At 38.8% G+C, this 22,378-nt stretch overlaps 1 protein-coding gene across 2 annotated transcripts in view; it reads left to right on the forward strand.

The window, feature by feature from the left end:
* Positions 1-22,378, forward strand: part of SNTG1 (syntrophin gamma 1) — a 464,795-nt gene that overhangs the window by 391,950 nt on the left and 50,467 nt on the right. The window contains exons 16-17 of one of the 2 annotated variants that reach the window (XM_019527115.1): positions 4,081-4,173; positions 7,685-8,351. In XM_019527115.1, coding sequence (XP_019382660.1) covers positions 4,081-4,173; positions 7,685-7,819 — 228 coding nt within the window. In that variant the 3' untranslated portion in view covers positions 7,820-8,351. Of the gene's footprint in view, positions 1-4,080; positions 4,174-7,684; positions 8,352-22,378 lie in introns of those variants that run through there. The other variant, XM_019527106.1, reaches the window with a different exon arrangement.

A 22,378-nucleotide genomic window follows, 5' to 3' on the forward strand; every position in this document is an offset into this window, starting at 1 on the left:
CGTTACAATGGTCCGCAATGGTGGAGAAAGTGATCTTACATTTGATCTTAGCCAAAAAGGCTGAGATGCTAATGGGATCCGACCACAAGAATAGATTAGTACTGCCAATCTGAATAAGATGTATTGTTGTGCCCATTGAAGACAGTCCTCCTCAGTACTGACTCATTTTCAAGTCATGGTGAGCCACTACATTAAATACATTTCAACTCCTTCACTCCCAGAACTGAGCTGTACCTTTCTTTCCAATTTCCAATTCGTTCTGTTTTGTTTTTGTTTTTTTAACCATCCTTAAGTATTTAGCAAACATCAGTGAACAGGGACCCAAATAGCTTACTTAGAATTCCTATGTCACCTCCTCAGCTCCTCCAATATGATTAGTTTGGCCGCACATTCCATGTGGTGGAGGTGGACCAGGTTGCCCAGTACCTCATCTTCATATATATTTTTGTAGAATCTAAGGCCTGTTGACAAGAACACTTGCTTCCAGTCATGAGTGGGGGCCTAATTGTCATGTGAAACCCTGTTTGGGTGGGTATCTGGAGTACACACAAATACTGAGCATGGCTGAGCTGTGAAGTGACCATAGTTTGAAATGCAGTTGTCTCTTCTGGGGCACAGCATGGTAAGCTGTATGGTAAATTGTGAGCCTTTTGGCTTTGGACTAATGTCACGCATAGTTTATACTATATACAAATAGGTACAAAAGTGTTTTTTAAAAGTGTGTTTATGAAGTACCTGTGCTAAAACTTGTTGTTCTGGGGCTACTCTGACCTAGGTCAGTGTGCTGCAGAGGGGCTGGGTGGGACATAAGGGTGTTTCATTGTGAGACTAGCCAGCAGGCAGTTCTAGTACTGAAGCATCCCTATGCCCCAGCCAGCCCCTTCAGCATCTACATGTGCACTGCTGCACACTAAAGAATGCAGCTATAGGAGAGTACTTGTGTTGACAAGTACTAACCTACAGCTGAGTTAATTAGTTTCCTGTGGCCTTATAAGGCCACATGTGAAGACTCTGAGTCTTTATTGTAGATGCACCCACTCTTTTCAAATTTGCTTCTTGCTTCCATGTGGTCTGGGAGAGCAGAGTCTGACAGGAAGGAATAAGGGAAGAGGCTTCAGGAGAAAGAAGTTTGTTGGGGCAGAAGACGATGGGGCTACCTGATCCCCCAGATTTTTTTTTCCCTGATGTAGCAGAGGAAGGGGGACAAATTCAAGACAATTCTCCAGTAATTAGATTCTATACCTTGAAACGTATAAAAAATGTATACATTTTCCATATATAAAATCTAATTATGTGGTGGGGTCATTTTATAATCAGGGTCATCTCATATTCAATTAAGTATGTTAAGTGTAGGAATTAGATTATTTTAGAAATAATTGTAAAGAATTAGACCATGTTCTTATTTTGATTTCATATTTTGATTGTGCCTAGGTTCAATTGTTTGTGTTTCACTCACAGAAAAACCACTTAATCATTTGTCTACCACAGTAGTGGGTGGCATATATGTGTTGATGTCTATATACAGTTTAATCATGTACTGTAATGAATGTTAATAGAAATTCTCCATGAACTTAAGTGGTCGAGGTCTGAAGCTTCAGTACATGAATTCCATGGTGTTTGTTTACAATTTATGCAACAACCTTGATGTGTGACTTGATTCTATTTGGGACAAAAAAGTAGCACAAAGATAGAGCAGCATAGATATTACACGAACATTCAGTTTCCAAAAAAACCCAACTTACAGTAAAGTGTCAGAGAAATCAATTTTTAAATCATAACCCATCAATGACTAATGTTTCAGGCAGTATAAGTAGCAGATATACCTGACTTGTTCTTGTGGGGCCATGCTACACATTCAAATTAAAGCTGGATAAAAACTAACTATGGAGTTGTTACACATTTCCAAGCACTATCTTTATAGCTTGTTGGCCCTTTTCATAGCTGGATAGTCATTTTTTATTGTCTGATAATTACTTTGCACATGTGGTGGGTCTAAATTTATTGCTAGATTAACCAGTTAATTGTGTGATAATTACTTGGCAGTTCTGGCCAGTCTTTGCACATGCGGCCAGTCTAAATTTATTGTGCAATTAAATAATTATGCAACAGTTTAATTAATTGCATTATTATGTAATTGGTAACAGGGGTCTTAAGAGCAGAGAAGAGCCCTTCAAAAAGAGAAGATGTAATTTGTGATCCTTGTGTTAAGGAAACAGCCAATTAATTTGTGTTTCAAAAAAGAAAAGTTATCCTTTATATAAATGTATGCATTTACAATGAGAGGCAAGGGTTTTTGTGGGTGATATCTTTTACTAAACCAATGGTCTGGTTGAGATAGGCATAAACACATTTTCCAATGAAGTACATTCTTCTTCAGGTCCCTAGTCTAGAACTATACCAATTATGCACTGTATCCAATAAAAGATATCACTCACACAAAAATTTTGTCTCTCACTTATTTCTTGCATCATCATGGCTACAACATGACTACAGAACTATTAAAATATGGTTACAATTACTCTCTCTATATATGTATTAGTATATGTGTAAGTTTTACTGTATACAATATGGTGTTAATGTTGAAATAATGTGTCATTTGTACAACTAAATGGAATTTAGAGTATTAAAAATGCCAAAAAATATAAGACACTGAATGCTTTTGAAAAACCTTACCTTTATTTATCTTAGTTCCATTCTAAGAATCCTGCCCTAAGTTCCTATGCTTCCAAAGATATTTAAGATCAAGTTTCAAAATGGGGGTTTCTCAAGATAGGTTTCTGAATTGACACTTAAGAATCTAACTAAACACAACCTGTTTTTCAGAGGTTGTAAGCAATTAAACTCCCTTGATTTTTAATTTTGAGGGAAAAGTCTTAGAGTTTGAGAGTCAGAAATAAATATATTGCCAGTAATAGCAATTGAGCTGAGATTTTACCTTGCAATGAGGCAAAGCCAGAAAATTGAAAAAATAAGACATTCATTTGAATGGGATATATGTCAATAAACACAAATATTAATTACGTTCTTACTTATTTCTTATTAGGAGAGAGAGGTAGTTAGTTGTGTTACCTGAAGTTAGGCAGAAAGCAAGGCAGGGTTACACCCTATAAACTAGCTTGTTCACTAGGCTGTAGCAGTCTGTAGCTTATGAGAGTTCATTGTTCTCTGAGGTGCCACCCTTCCCTACCTTCTGTTTTATTTCTCATTGCTAGTCAAAGCTTTATATGAAATAAATATTCGTCTTAAAACTGATGAACATTTAGTAACTTAACGTTGTGCCCATGTTAATTATTTATACTTCATCCCATTGACACGGTGTGCATATAGTACATAGATTTTAGAATGGTTGAAACTGAATGTAGCAAAAAACATTACTCTTTATGCTGTTCCTTACAATCATCATTGAGCAGTCTCTGACTTAAATCTGAAATGCAAAATTTCCCATTAACAATTTCCTTTATACATAGTTTTGTAAAAATGGCCTTTAAAAACCACTTTAGTGCATCAGATTTTGTTTTAATTTAATCTGTTTTACAGTAAAATCCGGAAGTTGTGTTAAACAATGCAATTTTGCCTTTATGAACGTGAAACCAAGTTTCAAGTAGGGCATTCAGTTTGACAGGAAATGAATTGATTTACATACGTGAGCACCCCTTACATCTAGAGTTTCAACAGATATTATTCATACACTTTATTTTTTATCTGGACTTATGAAAGTTTTGTAGAAGTTATTAGTTTCATCTTCTAAAATCAAAGTTAGTATCTGGATAGAATGAAACTTTCCTTTTAGCAGTTGTCATATTAGGCCATTAAAATTGTTGAATTTTGATTTGTTTCTCCTTAATGGAACCATAGCCTCTTCCTATCGTCTTTGGAAAAGTTCATTTCTGATATAACTCCATTGATTTGTGATATGTCAAGGATGAAATTGGCTCATTATATAAGTGATTTCTTCTCTAACAATAATTTTGAGTTGTACACAATAGAAAATGTGTGCATTAGAAAAAAAAAAACCTTTTGGAAACTAATACATGAGTGCATAAGACAGAGTATACTAACTTTGTTTTCTGATATTTGCAGTGCAAGACATATGCCTGTGTTTTGGAGAGCCATCTTATGGGGCTTACCATTGACTTTAGCATGGGCTTTGTATGCTTCGATGCTGCCACAAAGGTAAAGGTTGAAGACCTGTATCCACTATACATTAATATTCCTCTTCTATGGATTCTGTTTTGCAATGGAAAGTTATGCCATCTTTGATCTATATTCTTTCTGTAGGCCAGCGTGTGTTAGTTCTGGTTGTACTTTATTGTAAACCTGGGGGTTTGTTACTGTATGATACAAGAAACTGAGAAGCTGCATTCTGGAATGCATTTGTTACAGAAAAGCCAGTGTCAACTGTTATAGAATGTCACATTCTTATACTATAATTTCACAAGAACCCTGAGTGATTTATGTTTATCTTTTCTCTTGATGTTGCCTGCTTTTCATCCAGTAATAAAGAAAATCACCCTCTGAGATCCATAGTAACTTAAGGATTCCTCAAAGAGACCTCATCATTCCGATCTCTGAATACACTAGTGGAAAATACTGTTACAGTAACAGCTGTTAACATGTGTTACATTGTTACAGAAATGTAATTTATATTATTTATTTATTTTTACTATTTCTATTTTTACACTGAGAGAGAGGTCATCACACAAGTACCTTAATCAAAGCATTTTCTATTAGGTTTTCCTGGTTTTTCTATTAGCATAAAACTGATATTTCACCAACCTAAATGGAGTAGATGGCAGTCATTCACTTCAGCTACTGAAATTTTAACCTTTGATATTGATACCAGTCTTGCAAAAGTCTACTCATTCACTCACCTGAGCCCAGTAATTCGTTTTGACAAGCAAGTAACATACCATTAGTTTTTACATTATAGTTACTACAGGCTGCGTCCAAGCCAACAGAAGTCAGTGCAAGTAATTTTCATTGACTTTTTCTTTGAGTCTGCACCAGGCCCTAGTAGTTAGGGACAAAAATACTGCACATGATGTTCCCTGAATATTTGCTTGAATTTACAAATGAGTTTACTTTGCTCAGGCAAGCACCCATTTTGCATTCGCTTTCCAAGCACATTCAAGTAATTGACTTTTGCTTATATGAGTCTTCACAAGAAAAAGGTAATTTATACAGATAGTGCTTGCATAAGCATTCATACCAGATTTTTTTGTTTTTAATTGCTTTGTAGGTTTGAGAGGAAGAGAGAATCAGTGGGGAAATGAGCTAAAAATAATAAAATAATGAGAAGCAGCAGCAGCTGGGTGAAGTCCTGCGACACCAAATACAGCAATTTGCTGTCATTACCATTTCCTCCTTCACCAGTTTGCTGAGAATAAGATAGATTTATACTAGATGGATAATTGTAAACCCAGGAATGTATCAAGTGGGAATGGGACCACAATTAGCAAAGGAAGAATGAGGGTTTGTCCATATAAGCTGGTTACCTTGGTTAAATCCTATAATGTGGTGTAATTAAGTCACATCCACATGACATAAGCTCTTGTACTGATATAAGGATGCAAATGTAAATCTGGACTTTTTATCCAAAGAGAATTTTGTGTAATTGTATCTCAAGTTTGTAAGCCTGCCCAGATTTATTTTGGTTGTCTGCCAACTACCTTCCCACATTTCTTTGTAAGCTTCCTTGGTCTGGGCACTTTGCTTCCCTGTGTGGTTTCTTCTGCTCCTATGTCAGGTTCTTTTTCTCTGCCCAGATGCCCCATGGAACAACACGTTGATAGTATTCACATGACAACACATGAAAGCATTTCCTGAGAAATTTAGAAATGTATAGTCTCATTCATGTCTGCAACTGGACAACAGGCTGAGATTTTGGCCCCTTGCACAAAATAAAAGATGCAATAAACCTTGTTCAGAACAACCATAACCAGGAGGCATATGAGGCTGTCTATATGGAGATGGAGCATAAGGAACAACTTGAAGAACTAGAAACAGGTGAGGGACAAAAACTGCTCATCTGGTACAGAGCAAACCACCTCCTATACTACAAGAAGCTGGATGGGCTTTTGTCAAGGGATGCTAGCACTGAGCAGCCCATCATGGCCCACTTGGGGAATCTCCATGGGAGGAATCACCAGACAGCTTGGTTGGGCACTAATACAACCTGAACTTCCCTGTCCAGTTCTGTTGCCAGGCAACATACCACGTCTAACAACGCTTTGGTCTCAATAACACAAAGGAGGATGTGGTAAGCATTGTACGTTTGCATTAATTCTTAATGCATGCCAATATTTAGGCAGCTGTTTCTTGTTTTATTGGCAGTACTGGGAACTGCCATGATAGGAAGATGTGAGTTCTGATCACCTTCATTCCATATTAAGCCTCTTTCTACATGCTCAAAGTAGTTACTTCTGAGTGTAGTTGTTTGGTGGGGGGGAGGGGAGAAAGCAACATCCTCCCTTCCCTCATCTGTTCTCCAAATCAAGCTAATTCCTCAACTGTGTTGCATGCTTTTGCTAGAACTCCAGTATCAACCTTTCCCCTGTTGAAGTTGCTATCCCTTGTGTTGTGGTGCTATCTGCTCCATTCCCTGCTCTATCAAGTTCTGGCCACTGCAAATTAAAAAAAAATCCAAAAGATAATTCCTTACTGTGGATTCCTGCTTATCAAGTAATTAGATTTTTATAGTTTTGCAGTAGAGTACATGCTGTTTGTTTATTTAAGGAATATTAATACAGGAAACCAAGTCAAGAGTGATAGGATGTAACTGCTCAAAAAATTAATGGTTTTTCCATAACCTCACAAAAACCCCCATTTTGTAACAAAGCCATTAAAATTTCTCACAAACCCTTGGCAGAACCATGAAGTGTAGAGGATGTAGAACCTTTCCAAACTATTCTGCATAGCACCAAACGATGATACCAAACTGTGACTTATAAAGCACAAATTCTGCTACTCCCTATACATGCCATTACTGCAGAAGGGAAAGAGTTGGTGCAACAATCTTTGAGCATATCAGTAGTTAATATAAGATGGCATATCAAGTACCGAAAATACTCTAGTACTGCTCTAACACTGTAGGTTAGGTCTGTTTTCTCCCTTTGTTCTTGAATAAGTTGCATGGAAGATCTCTAAGAACATCATCTTTATAGCCATGGTGCATACATAGCTGGATTGTCTTGTGCTACCATCTTTACTGTTTCTTTAGATACAGAGGGAGTATTTTCTCCAAAGTTAGGGTACAGACATCAACCTGGACTCAGCAGCCCCTCGCCACTTAGGGTATGTCCTTTGAAATACTACTATAATTATATCATGCCCCAGTGTTAATACAAACACAGCAAGTAACAAAACAGCATGTAACATACAGTGCAAGCCATTACAGCTCTGTCTAGATAAATTGGGAATCCTAACCCAGAAAACATGTATGGCATAGTAACAGAGTAGCAGGTAGCATATGATGCAGACCTCTAGAATACAAGGTGGCCTGTAAACTTTAATGCTTCCACATGCAAGTGATCCAAATTGACATACTTTCTTCATCGGCTCACAATTCCGGGGAGAGGCTATGAAAATGGCTTTCCAAAATAGTAGGAAGGAAAAAAGTTTTATCTCAAAAGCCAAGGAGACATTACAATAAAAATAATCATTGGTTACTTTTTTGGCCTTTTAGGTTTTGCACGTGCAACTACCAGATCCTAAACCTACCATCACTAACAATAACCAGTGTACTGAACTTAAGGATCCAAAACAAGCAAACCAAGGAGAAAATAGCCAAGCACCCTGTAGCAGCATCACTGAAGAATAAGTGGGAGGCAGATGAACTTAAAGCTGAAGAAAGTTATGGTTGTCACCAAGATGTTGGCTGTGGTTCAACCAAACATAGAAACCTAAGAAACCTAAGAAAGGATCCTGGCTATCAACTCAAAGAATGATATGAATGAAGGCAGAATGTAGCAGCAATTAGGGGGCACCCTCAGCAGACAGACTCCACAGTTAGTGACTATATTCCTTGGTGATCACAAATGTTACATCTGAATGCCCTGCATCATGAAAAACTAGCAGAGGTCCTACAACCTCTTGAAAACCCTTCTAACTGGCACCATATCACCAATATCAGGACTCTCAGACTGCACTGTTTTCTGGATGAACAGCACCCAGTGAGAGCTCGCTGATCCATCAGATCCTTCACACTGGCCAACTGTCATGGTACTCTAATTCCATGGGTTTGTGCCAATGCACTGGGAGAAGAAGATCCTACCTATTGCATCAATGAACCCTTCTTGACAGAACTCTTTTATGTGTTCAGAAGTTATTTTTACTGCACTGTTCATTCCCCACACCCAATTTTCTCTGTTAATTTTATTTTGTACTTGGATTTTTTTTGTCTACACTATATAGAACAAATAAAGGCTTAAAGTCTGGGTTTGTTTATCTGTTTTGCTTTTACTTAAAAATACTATTTTTTCTCACATCATGCAAACATCTGACACACTTTCAACTAATAAGTGATCACATAAATGATCTTTAATAAGAAAAGGTTTTAAAATACAGAAATAAGACAAACTATGCAAAGCAGATTACAAATATAGTCATGCACTTTAAGCAAAATGCACACAATGCTGAAAATTCCTGATAGGATAGACAGCATTCTCTCATCCCAGGTCTACAGCGCAATCTACTCTCATTTTCTCATCTCTTCTAGCCTGGATGGAGAAATTTGTAGAGTATAGATTCTCCAAGAACAATCTGGTTCTAGAGCATTATTTACAACCTCATCATCTTTATGCTTGTCAGCTTGCTAGCTCAGATGTTGCCACAGAATGCAACTGCAGAAACGTGCTGCTGCTGCTGGCCCAACAGCAAATCCTGACACACTTTAGATCATTTAAAGTGACTGCTACAGAATGGCAAGATTAATATCACAATTTTGTTAGTGCTTCTGACTATTGGCATCACAAAATTCTTTCTCTCTACTTTGAAATTCCATCATCTGCTGTAAAGAGGCATTTCAAGCAGTGGGCAAAAAAGAATCATAGGAGTTTTAGAGGTTGGTTCCTGAATGTGAAATGTGGAGACTTACAATTATTCTCCTTAGTATATTCTCCCATGCCTAGTCACAACTAGCTCTACAAGGGAGTTACCCAGAGTCTTGTGTATGCATATCAGTAGAAATTTCCCACGTAGAAGCAATGGGATTGTGATGAGGTAACAGGCACCATTTGCTGGCATGCAGTTTAATAAAGCTTTTGCTTTGATGTTTTTTATTTCAAACTAAAATCTGTTAGTTTAGGCAAATTTTGAGAATGACAAGAGGAAGCTGATGGACAGAAGCTTCCTGCAGTTGTTTAATTGAATTGTTCAACTTTGAGCACCTTTTGTCAGAAAGCCTGGACCAGATGATGGGAATGAGTCCAGAAATAAGATCACAGGAACCTGTGATCAGGCACAATTGTCAATCTACTAGACTTCCTAATGATGAACAAGACTGGGATGTATGTGACTGCTGGTTTCCTTACTGTCATGAAGACCTTTTCAGCTTATTCAGTCCCATTTGTTGAAGCCCTGACATCAGCGGGACTATAAAGCATATAAGATTTTAATGTAACACCAAATGATAGAGCACCAATTTCTTTGCAGGTAGAACTGTATACACACAGAGATGCATATTTCTGTGACTGAAATGACTGACTGTTAAGTTTGTGCTCTTGGTAACTTGTGTATCAATGCAGCATTGTTTAGCATAGCAACAGGACTAGTATTTTAAGACACTTTCCAAGCCCATGTATACTGGAAACAAAATGAGCTATGCAGACATATGACTGTGAATTTCACAACAAGGGTTACATATTTATAGAAAATGTTTATTCCTGAATGTGGTGAAAAATGTCAGATATAATTTATTCACACAGCAAATGCATTTCATTGTAGCTTCATTATTCTGAGAAGGAACATTCAAAAAAAGCTGGTATGGCTGAAATCTCTAAAATTCTACAATACTACATATAAGCACTTCCCCTCCTCTTCCCCTCCCCACAACTCACCCAAAGTAGATTCAAAGCATTTCAAACCTTCTATTTCAAGAGATATTCATTCAGCAATAGTAGGTAACATATGTAACCAATCACTAGATAACAGATGCAGTTAAAATACTAATTTTACTCTCATTTTAAAAATGTGCGAAGTGAATAATGAGTACATTTAAAGAAATCAGATTTTTCTCATGGACATTCCAAAGCAAAACAGAGATTATATTTCTCAAGGCAAGTATTTGCTCAGAAATCACTTTTTATGGTGAGGGAAGGTAAGTAGATTTTGTTCCTATGTTGATAATTTTGCTAGACAGATTAAAACTAAAGTGTCTGTGTCTAGTGCTATAATTCATTTAACAGGAGAATTAGAATGAGATCTGGATAGAGAAGAAGGATGCAGATAAAAACAATGGAAAGTTGAAATCAACATATGAGATAATTTAATGGAATTGGTGAACTACATATATAGTTAGAGAAGAGTTTTCAAATAGGAGAGAAACTCAGATAGCTGGATCTTTCATTTAGTGATGCCTGATCACTTCCAGCTCTGCCCCTTTGGTTTTTAAAGACTGCAAAATAGGGAAGATGAGTCACGCTGGGCAGCTGAGATGATAGCAACTTCCAGGTTTGTGAACCATGGCTGGACAGCTCCAATTGCAGAAGAAACTTTCCTATCAGAGACTACACTGAGAGCCCAAATACAGCAAAGGTGTTGAAGTTGCAGATGGAGGACATAACCCTAGAAAGAGGACAGAGACAGAAGTCTATTGTTGTTGCAATACTAAGGTAGGAAATGATCCAGGATGTGTGTGTGTGTGTGCATGTATGAGTCAGGGGAAAGAGTTAGATGTGTTCAGACAGGCTCAAGGCCTCAAACCTTGACCCACTAGAGCAGATTGATCTGGGGTCCTCCTGTCTTCATCCCAGCTCCTGTAACCCAGCAGAAGGACTGATTGACTTGATTTCCATGACTTTGGCAAAGAGCTGCTCAGTTTTACTTTCTGTTGAAAGAACTAGATAGGCATCCTGCTGAGCATCAGAGGAGACTCTCCTTGCATGCTGCAGCAGACAGGAAGAATGTTTGTAAATAGGATCTGAACTGAATAAGACACTCATCAATAAAATATACGAAGTCCTTAGTTCTGGTCCACCTGCCAGTAGATGGATGCATTAGTGGATGTTGAAGCAGAAAATGGTATTTAAATATTATTTCAGAACAGGAACAATAATAATTATTTGAAGAACACTTTATACTTGGTTTTTTTATAATCAAAATATTCTGTCAAAAAGAAATGAATAATCAGCTACAGCTAGATCCATGAAAACCTTTCCTATGAGAAACTAGAACATATGCAAACCCAAGGCATACATCTGAACCTGAATATTTATGAACCCGTTAGCCACGAATTATCCCTGCTTCAGCTCTCCCAAAACATGTTTATCCTATTGCACTAATTTTCTGTTAACACATGCCAAATTTATATTCCTTTTTGCCTCTTCTGAAATATGAATTGACGTAGAAATCCTTTTAATATATTCATAGAGTTTAAGGCCAGAAGTGACCATTAGCTTATCTAGTTTGACCTCCTCTCTATCGCATACAATTTCAACCCATTACCACTGTATTGAGCACACTTCTCTTGTATTTAGGAACAGCTGAACAGCCTATTTTCTTGCTCAGAATAATTTCTAGCTGGTAGATGGACTGTCCAATCTTCCAACAGATCAAAGCAGTGTTGACCAAACATCATGAGAGGATCTTGTTTTTTTTCCTCCTTCCCTCTCTCCCTCCCACATTTACAACACAAGAAATCAACAGGGCTCCAAGACAGAACCTACTTCTCCTTCCCTAATTAAAGGAGAAGGTTTGGTTTGAGTTCTCCAATAAATCTTTTTGTTTGTTTGTTTCCAACAGTCTCCCATAGTTTCTAGCGCAAGATCAATAAGTATGTTTTGTGGGTTTGAAATGTATATACTGAAACCAGCAGAAGAATGGAGTAAGTGCCTACAATTCACTGCTGCATTAGAAAACCCCAGGTCCACAGATAAATGGGTCAGTCACAACTAAGAGAAACCCTAATCAAAAGTTTTCCCAAACTATTGTGATTACCATCACTAAATACTACTGAATTCCACTACTACTCATGTCTTCCTGTTCAGGCTATATTAAATTGTCAAAGCCCCAGGATTCTATAGGAGATCTTAATGATAGCATGGGCTCTGATACTCTTATAAAACACATTTTTCCACTGTCTTTGTCTACAATATTTTAGCATCAATTTTATATTTGTATTCCTTTCCTGTCATGGCTCATGTTTCTTAAAAGTAGGTTTCTTTTACCTGTATTCAGTAGCTCTTTGGCTAGATGTTAAACTTGTTGTGCTGTTTTCCAAAAGTAAAAGGGATTAAAAACAAGAAACTAATTCTGAGGCCTTTTAGCCTCATGCTTTATTTCATTCACACCTACTCAGACAACCATCCTTTGGAATCAGCAGGAGTTTGCCTGAACAGGGTTGAATAAAACAGTTCTTATTTTAATAAAACAGGTTCTATAACTTAATCTAAGGTTCAGTGTATAGCATCTGTTATGTTTGCCTGCCAGTTCATTTCAAAACTATTTTGAAATGCCTCTATCTATTCTAACAAAATCTGTTTGTTATGACTGATCTTCCTGCATCAAAATTTGCACTAATTGTCAGGAAAGTGGTTATAAAAGATTACTGTATTCTAATACACAGTGGATGCATCTACATGTGCTATTAATTCATGCTGGAGTCAGCTGCTTCTTGCTGTAGTGTCTTCATGTGTGCCTGAGACCACAGCAGTTTGAGCCAAGGCAGAGCAGCCATGGGCTGGCAGCAAGTTTGGGCAGGGTGGGAGGGGTGGGGGCTCATACCTGGGCTCTGGATCAAGGTGCTGGGTGGAAGAGGGGCAGCGGAGGCATGAGGGTGCCCAAAGAGCAGAGCCATGTGGCTAGGTGGCAGGCAGGGGTCTGGCCCCCTGCTGCCTGGGCTGACCAGGCACAATGTACACCAGGGTCAGCATTTACATGTGCGCTTAGGCACAGTTACTTTTGCTGCCATAAGATAGTACTCTCCCCAACAGTATCCATTCACAACTTTGAGAAAAGTAAAATCTTTCTGCGTTGATGCTACATGTAGAATAATACCACTTAACATGGGGTGAAAAGTTCTTCACCTTGGAGTCAAGTATGAGGTGGTGGGGGGCAGGAAGATGCTGTGGCTCTGGCTCTGGCTTTAACCTAGGGTCAGGGCCAGAGCCACAGCTATTGCCTGTCCTTACACTATCTTTGTATCCCCCTAGCCTCAGGCCCCCATCCTCCACTTTTTCCCCGGTCTCCCCCGATTCCACCTCTTCTTTTCCTGCCTGCCCCCTCCTCCCTCCCCCCTGTCCACTTACCCTTGCTTGATCATTGGCAGTCCTGTCCTCACTCCAGCTTGGGGCCTGGAGCACACATTTGGTCTAGCCTTAGCCCAGCTCAGGAGGGGCAGTGCCAGCTCTGGCTGGGTGCCGGAGTCAGGGACAGAGCTTCCATGTTGCTACTGCTGCTACAGGGTCAGGCTGAGGCCATGCTTCATGCTCCAGGCTGGAGCAGGGATAAAGCCTGCTGGAGTGGAGCAAAGGGGAGGTAGAGGGTAGAGACAATGTGGGGTTCAAAGCTGTGGGAGGGGCAGGCACAAAGGGGGACAGAGGCTTCAGGGTAAGGAAACAGGGTAGAAGAGGAAGTATGGGACCTGAGGCTGTGGGGGGAATAGGCACAAGGGAAATAGGTAGCAGGGGGACAGGTGATGGAGAAGACAAGGAGCAGAGGGCTAAGTGGGGGGTGGTCAAATGGCATAACCCCATACGTGGTATGACTCTCCTACCATATCTGGCCCCCACCTTCCCACCACCTGTTTCCCCCACCCCTCCCAGCTAGGCAGTGCCTGTTCCCCTACCATTGCTTTCCCCACTGCAGTGGTGGAAAGGATGACATTTTTAAGAAAATATTCCAATAATTAGAATTATATATAAAAGACTATAACCAATTTATAATTTTTCCGTGTGTAGAATCTAATTTTTGGGGGTTATCTGAAATTCACGGTCATCTTGGATTTGGGTAAATATGAAACATATGCATTACAATATAATAGCTTTTGGCACATTGGCTTTTAATTTGTGGCACTATGATGTTTCTCAGAACATTCTTTGTCCTTTTGTTTCTCGCACTACTCAAATATTGGTTCTGAGGATGCCTGGGAAACCCTCTTCTATATTTAGATGTACAGTGACACTCTAAGGCATGCTTTCCTGCATTAAAAATACAAAAAAAATACTCTAGATTCTATGTTCATCGTAATGCCGTCCATGTTCACCAGGATTCCTCTGTAGTGCTGGGAACAGAAATTACATATAAACTAGTAGAAGTGATAAGAAACTAGTTCAAATCTGTAACACAACAGAAGTTTAGCACACATAAACCACTTTTAAAATGACTGAAACCAATTTAAAATGAACCTGGATGGATATAGTATCAGACTTAACTGAGTTAGGTTAAATCAGTTTATTGAACTTTTTTCCCAGATCCCCTCCAAATTCAGGTTTTCCCTCAGTTCCGCCAGCATCCGAGAACGCTTTGCTTCTCCTCCTGCAAACCCTCACTTGCAGGGTGGGTGTGCTAACCTTGACCCAAGCTGTCTGCTCCAGTTTAGCAGAGATGAGTATTATAGCACCCCTGACTTCTAGCCTGGGCAACTACAGTCATGTGGATACATTTCTGCAATCCAAAGTGAATGTCTGTTCACTTGCTTATTGGTTCAGTCTACACATCTTGGACTAATCTGCAAAGATTCAGTTTTAGGCTTTTTGACTGGTTGTATTTAACCGTGCAGTTTGCTGTCCAAATTATCAACCCTGACTCAAAATTGTGCATAGTCCCATTAAGTTCTTCAGTTTGTTAGTTTGCATGGTTGTGTATTTGTTCTAACAGGGAAATCATTTATGCAAGATAACACCATTTAAACAATGTACTTTCTTCTTTTTTCTTTTTTAGTTTACTCTAAATCTATTACACTTAATTTTGTTTCATTACTTAGTCCTTCAAATTAACAGAAAGCATTTCCTAGCATGACAGTTAAATGTTTGGGAAAAGAAAAAATTATATATGTGGGCAAGTGCTGGGGCACGTTTCTTTCTAAACTAATATTTCCAAACTAAAAAAACCAAACCAAAAGAAAACAAAACAAAAAAACTATACAGATATCCCTGGCTTGCTTCCTTGTCTAGTGTTGTTTAATCAACAGGGATAGTTCCCTTTTGGAGTCCTAAATTAATGATTGAAACTAGCATCTGTACGGAGGATATATCAATTCAATCATATCATCTTTAAAAAAAATCTAAAAAAAGACATTTTCTGAATCTGTGCAAAAACTATGATAAATATGGGCATGGAATCTATTTAAATTGTGTTATTTAGAATAAATCTTTAGCATGATATGATTAAAAAAACGAACATTGGCAGGAATCTTATCATTTCTATCTGTTATTTCTGTCCTGCTTTCTCTCAAGCATTCTCTAGCTGACAGCTCAAAAACAGAGTCAGCAATAGTTTATCATGTATAACAGTTGTTATGTAACTCTACAAACAAGGCATTTTGCTTTGCTGTTAAGAGAATGAGCACACATTCATATTAAAACTGTTCCTACGTAAATCACATTCTTCCAGCCAGCACAGAAAATGGCAATTAACTCACCTGAACAGTTTTACAAAATATCAGGTAGCATAATGACTACCCTACAAGATAAAAAGCATATAATTCTCTCACCCCTTTGATTAAAGTATGCAAAGCTATGCTTATTCTTTTGAGGTACTCTCCAGACCAAAATTTCCAGAGAAAGACATGTTCTGCTTTCCTCCCTGCCTGCCTTCATTACTTTCTTGATTTACAGTGTAAGGGAGCTTTATGTTATATGGCTTATGCAGACTTCAGCAAGTATTTGATTAAGATTTTATTTCACAACTTTGTCAGTCATTCACAGTAACAACACAGCTGAAGTGAAAAGGATGCTTTCTGAATGATTTATATGTAGACCATAAGGAAATATTCACAAGAAGTGCCAAATGAAAGTCCTAATACATAAGTTATGTATATATGTCATTATTTAGAAAAATGGCATACATGGGAGGTTAAATGTGATAGTTAATAAGTATCTTTGTAAAATATCTGTCCCTGGAAACCATCTAAATCTAAACCCACCAGTTTGTCTGCTTTCAAGCTATTTCATTAGCATTACTTGAAAATATTGTCAAGATTTTGAAACTAAAATTCTGTCTCATATTCTACTGAAATGGGATATAAACAGCACATACAAGATAGGAGCAGACATCTTGACTGTCCTGGCCATTTATCAAAATGTTGGCTTGCCTCATCTGGCCTTTCTGCTATAAGCAGTCTTCATCTCAGGAGTCCTATTTAGTCAGGTGTACCTTTCCTTTTTTTAGCTCTTAATGTTTGCTATTGCAAGGGAAACTTCAACTGCCTGTTTCATTTTTTTCCAGCTATTGAATTTAGAGTGTTAGTGGTGCAAAATGTTTTTCTTAATCTTGCTAATTGGAAGAGGTTTCATCAGGTTCAGCATTTCACTAGTATCAGTTGGCGATGATGATGGTGATATAATTGTCATTACAGTAATGTCTACAGGGCCTTGAATGAGATCAGGGTCCTACTGTATTGAGCACTGCACAAACAAATTGAGAATTTAAATTTGCTTTCTTTTTGTTTTAATTAATATAATTTTGACAGAGTATTCAGTGAAACATGATGTGTACTACCATATGTCATTTTAGAACTGAGGACTTTGAAATGGCTTAACTTTCAAATGTTGTACCTATTCAGGTGGAGGCACTTCAATTTTAACATGTTTAAGATTCATATTTTAAATGATATATCTGGTCACCCTTCTCTCAGTTCATACCAGTGCCACAAACAGAACAAGCTTGAATTTTTTCTCTTAATTTAAAATAACAGTCTTCCCATTCTGTTCTCTGTGAATTACACAGCACATACACACCTGACAATTTTCTCATCATCCCTCAGCACCACTCCATAACAGACCAGAAGACCTTTTCAACAATTCAGTATTACTGACATGTGATTTTACAGTCCATCGGTTTCTATTACACTTAATGTACTGTAGCTCCAAAGTATGTTTTTTTCCCTAAATTCAAATATGGAAAAAGTGTGTAGCAGACCCCTAAATCATAAAACTTCATTCTAAGATTTCTTGGACTGTTTCTTGAGCTGTAAATGAATTATGCTCACCATTGGGAGGGAGGTGAAGTAGTGTCTTTAAGTCAGTTTTTATGTTCATCCATTTTATGCTTTGGCTGTCTGAGCATCATTCCTTTCTCTGGTTTAATATGTAACAGACTTACTAACTTACACACACACCTTTCCATACCCCAAGAGTGTCTTGAAAGAAACTCATTATCTGGGCATCCCTTGTGCCTGGAGGTCAGGAAACTGGGTGGCAAACACCACAGTAGCAACACAATGCCACACAAGTTGCTGAAGCTGATTAATGCTGACTGCAGAGTATCCTGGAAATGCTAGCAAAGCACCCAGAGCACAGTAGAAGATCTGATCCCTTGTATTGCCACTAGCAAAGTTATGGCACATCCAGACAAAAGTATGGACCTCCCAAAAATAGTGTGTGGGGGGGGGGAGGGGTGCGTGTGTGTGTGTGTGTGAGAGTGTGTGTGTGTGTGCGTGTGTGTGTGTGTGTGTGTGTGCATGCGCACTCATATGTACACTCTTACAAAAATCTTTTGTGCAGTTAGATATGCTTTATGTAACTTCATGAACATAGTATTAAATATACAAAGATTTACAGTGGGTTTAACCCTTTAAAGAGTCATGGATTACATTTATAAATAGACTGCTGAATTCTGGCATGGAGATTCATCTAGCTCAAATCCAAGCACAATGCAAAACTATTCATTAAAGTGCTATTTTGTAGCTGTTTTTTAAACTCTTGATCTTTCCAAATTATGAGAAAATTGCCTATGCTCCTGAGTCCACATGCTTACCTATGGATATCTATCATTTACATTTGTTTGTTCAGATACCAACTTGCATAAACCAAAAGAATGTATTCATGTATGATTAAATATAGGTTTAGCTCTACATATCTACAAGCATCCATATGTAAGCATGCATGAATACCTGTGATTGTGTGTACATGTATGCTCATATTCATACAATCATATATTTTCCTGTGCAAAAGTGCCATGTCTGCACTCTAGCACGTTTACTCCTCATTAAAGTGGTAGTAGAAAATGGGTATTTGTACCTGAAAGCCTGCAAAGAAGAATTTTTTCCAGCTATTGAAGTTGGTCTAATAAAAGATATCAGATTTACTCAAAGAACTTTGTCTGCCTGTGGTAGAAAATGTGCATTTGTCAGAGCAAAAAAATCATTCCTATACAAGAACGGATAATAAATTGTAAGTGCTGCTGCATTAAATTATGATGCTGGAACAAAGTAACAAAAGGCTTCATAATGGTCCATGAGGTGCATAGCAACAAAACTCAGTACAACTGTCATTTGTTCTTTTACTGACATACTGCATGCTTCATCAAAAGCAGAGAACACATTATAAACAACAAATAGTACAGCAAATACCTTTAAATTTTTCTTGGCAACTGGCTACTTAGAAACAAAGAGCAACCTTCAGTATTACTTCAGAAACAATCACTGTTTATTCTAAGGCTAACCTTTTGTGTTACATACAAAGAAGTTCTATGCACTTTCTGAGAGAGAAATGTCCTTCAGGGAAGGTTAGCTGCAAAAAAAGCAGGGGTAACTCTGATGAATAAACAGTCATGGACCAAGCAGCACCACCAGGGTGTGGTGAGGACAGCAGATGGCAATACTTTCCCTCCTGAAAAGTTACATATACCCTTTGACAGTGCTGTGAAATGGCAAGTAGAGGTCACCACTATAATAAGCCTGCCCAGCTCAGCCATAGGTCTGCAGGTCCTCAATGGTGGAACAGGTGAAAGATGTTAGAATTTCAATGATTGTGAAGGCGGAATGACATTTCCAATTGTCTTGACCTCCTTGCCATTGGATTAAGGTCCCATTCTCTCAAGAACCATGTAGAAGCTGATGTAGCTTCTTCATAATAAAAGAAATCAAGCACAAGTGTCTTTCATGAAAAAGGCTTTTCCAGAACATTTTTAAAGCCCTTTGGCAACCAGATACTTATGATGGGAGCCGGATTGTGAGATCTGTAAGCTCCTACTCATGAGCATGAAGGCAGCAGTTGCAAGAAGGTCATTTAGCATTTGGATGAGGCAAGAGTGTGATTCAGCAGCTATAATTGTGACTGAGCAGCCCTCTTCAGGATCCACTCTGCTCACCCTACATGGGGGCTAGAAAAGTTGCCCTAAACATAGACTCTTTACCTTCTCCTGACTGGATAACTGTTTCCAGTGGGATCATCATTACTGCAGTCAAAATCAGTGAAGACACACAATCGGTTTTGGGACCTGGAACATCAGGGCTCTCATAGACAATCCTACTAGTGAACACTCAGAGCACTGCACTGCATTCATGGCTTGAGAACACAGGTAACACAACATCAATTTTGCTGCACTAACTGAGATGTGGTGAGCTGGAGATAGGCAGCTGAAAGAATGTGGATGCAGCTATACCTTCTTCTGGAAAGGTAAACAGGAAGGAGAATGCTGGCTTTGTGGAGTTGGTTTTGCCACCAAGAATGAACTCATAAACCAACTCAGTGATTTCCCTATTGAAATTAATGGCACAAGACAACATGGCAATGGAACAAGACAACAATGGCACAACTGTGTCATTATCATTCATGCCCAGGATCACAAAGATGTCCACTTCGCCAGATCTATGCTAGACACTGATGACTGCTGTACTACTCACTGACTCATCCACTCAGTTATGTCACTCAAACTGGCTCCCAAATAACAACTGCAGCAGAAGCAATAAAGATGGAAGATCAAGATTGAAGGACTTAAGAACCAAGTCAAGTAAGAGATCTTCCACCAGGGTCTCAATGAAAAACTGGTGAATTCCAATAAACAACAATAGGAAAATACTGGTAGCCCTCGGGATACCTATAAGTCTACTGTCATCAGCGCCTTCACAGAGACACTTGGATTCTCTATCAAGAAACATCAAGACTGGTTTGATAAGAATGATGGGGAGATTGAGTTGATTGACAACAAGCACAAGGGCTTTGTGGTTGGCAGAATGACATCAACTCCAAGCAAAAGAAATTGAATCTCCAGCAAGCCAAGGCAGATGTCCAAAGGAGGACTTACAATATGAAAAACAGATGATGGGAAGACAAGAAAAAAGAGATTTAACATCTCACTTACATCCACAATATACACGGTTTTTCAACCAGATGCCACTTAAGCCATCTACAGTTCAAGCACTCAGGGACCAACCCCTTGGAACCTAAGGATGGAAGGAAGCTGATCAAGGAAAGGGAACCCATCAATGTCCTTTGGAAGGAGCGTTTTGAAGACTTTCTCAATCAAGGCTCTGTTGTTGACAAGAGTGTTCTCAACTCCTTCCATAACAACCCCCTGATCCTTGATGAAGTGAGGAAAGCCATCAAGCAGAAGAACAAGAAGACATCTAGGACTGATGGAATCCCCATCACATCACAGCTCCATGTCCTCACCTTAAGGATCTGGAATGATGAAAAAGTTCCAGATGACAGTCTTCAAGAAAGGAGACAAGTCTAAATGTGGAAGTTTCAGAGGAATCACCTTACTGTCTACCACAAGAAAGATTATCAGATAACCGTCCTTATTCATCTCCTACTTCCTGAAGAGCTCCTCTCAGAATCTAAGTGTATGTCTAGGGCATCAAGAGGCACAACTGATATGATTTTCACAGTTTGCCAGCTGCAGGAAAAATTCTGGGAACAACATAAACCTCCCTACATGGCCTTCTTTGACCCCACAAAAGACTTCAACTTAGTCAGCCAAGAAGCACTATGGAGGATCCTTCTGAAATATGGATGCCCACCGAAATTTGTCACCATTTTTTGCCTGCTCCGTGACAGTAAGTGGCTCTCAGTAACAGATCTATCTCAGATCCTTTTGAGAATAAGACGGGAGTTAAACAAGGCTGCATCATCTCTCCCACATTCTTCTTGATATTCCTTACTGTGATGCTACATCTGACCACCAACAAGCTTCCACTCAGAGTGGAGCTAAACTACTGAATGGATGGTAAACTGTTTAAGCAGGCTTTGATTCAAAACTAAGACCACCCTGACCTCAGTCATTGAACTCCAGTATGCTGGGGATGTTATAGTATGTATTCACTTGGAAGCAGACCTTCAGGCAATCGTCAATGTCTTTACCAAGATATACAAGAAAATGGGACTGATGCCTTCACATTCAGAAGACTAAGGTTCTCTATCAACAAACTCCTTAATGAGCAGGCCCTAGCTCCAATAATTCAGATTCTTCTGAGACTAGAAAATGTTGAGCCAGAGCCAACAGAAAATGTTGAGTATTTCCTGTACCTTGAAAGCCAACTCTTGTAGAAGGATGACTTTGATAAAGAAATGCAATGTCAACGCAAATGTGCAAGTGCAATCTTCAGGCACCTGAGGAAATGGGTGTTCAAAGACTGTGACATCAGATCCGAAACCAAACTCATGGTTTGTCAAGCAGTTGTGATCCCCACCTTACTATATGTAGCTGGGATATAGACACCTCTAGTTGTTGAAGAAGTATCATCAATGCTTCTCATGGAACATCCTTTGAATCCAATGGGAAGACAGATGCACCAACATTAGTGTCCTCTCACAAGCAAATACCATGAGCATCAAAGTGGTGATCATGCAACATCAACTTAATTGGGCCAGCCACAACGATCTGAATGTTCATCTCCAGATTCCTGAAGCAAGTTTTATTCTTCCATCTCAGTCAAGCCATACATTCAAGAAGAGGACAGAGAAAGCATTTGAAGGATACCCTCAAGGCCAAATTGAAAAAAAAGCAACATCAGCTTGTAGGAGAACCTCCCAAATGGAGAAAAAGTCCCCTGCTAGGTTCTCAGTACTTTGAAACCTCACAAGTACAACAGGAGACAGAAAAGCAGAAGCAGCAGAAACAGTGTGTCATGGGCCTAGTAAAAAATCCAGAACCACCCACCCCACATGGAAACATATGCCTGAGTTGCAACAGAGTCTGTTAATCCTGGATTGGTCTCATCAGCCATCTTTGGACCCACAGATATGACAATCATATAAGACAGTCATCCTCATTTGTC

The sequence above is a fragment of the Gavialis gangeticus genome, unplaced genomic scaffold (assembly GCF_001723915.1).
Source record: "Gavialis gangeticus isolate Ggan-Ray unplaced genomic scaffold, GavGan_comp1, whole genome shotgun sequence".
Lineage (NCBI taxonomy): Eukaryota > Metazoa > Chordata > Crocodylia > Gavialidae > Gavialis > Gavialis gangeticus.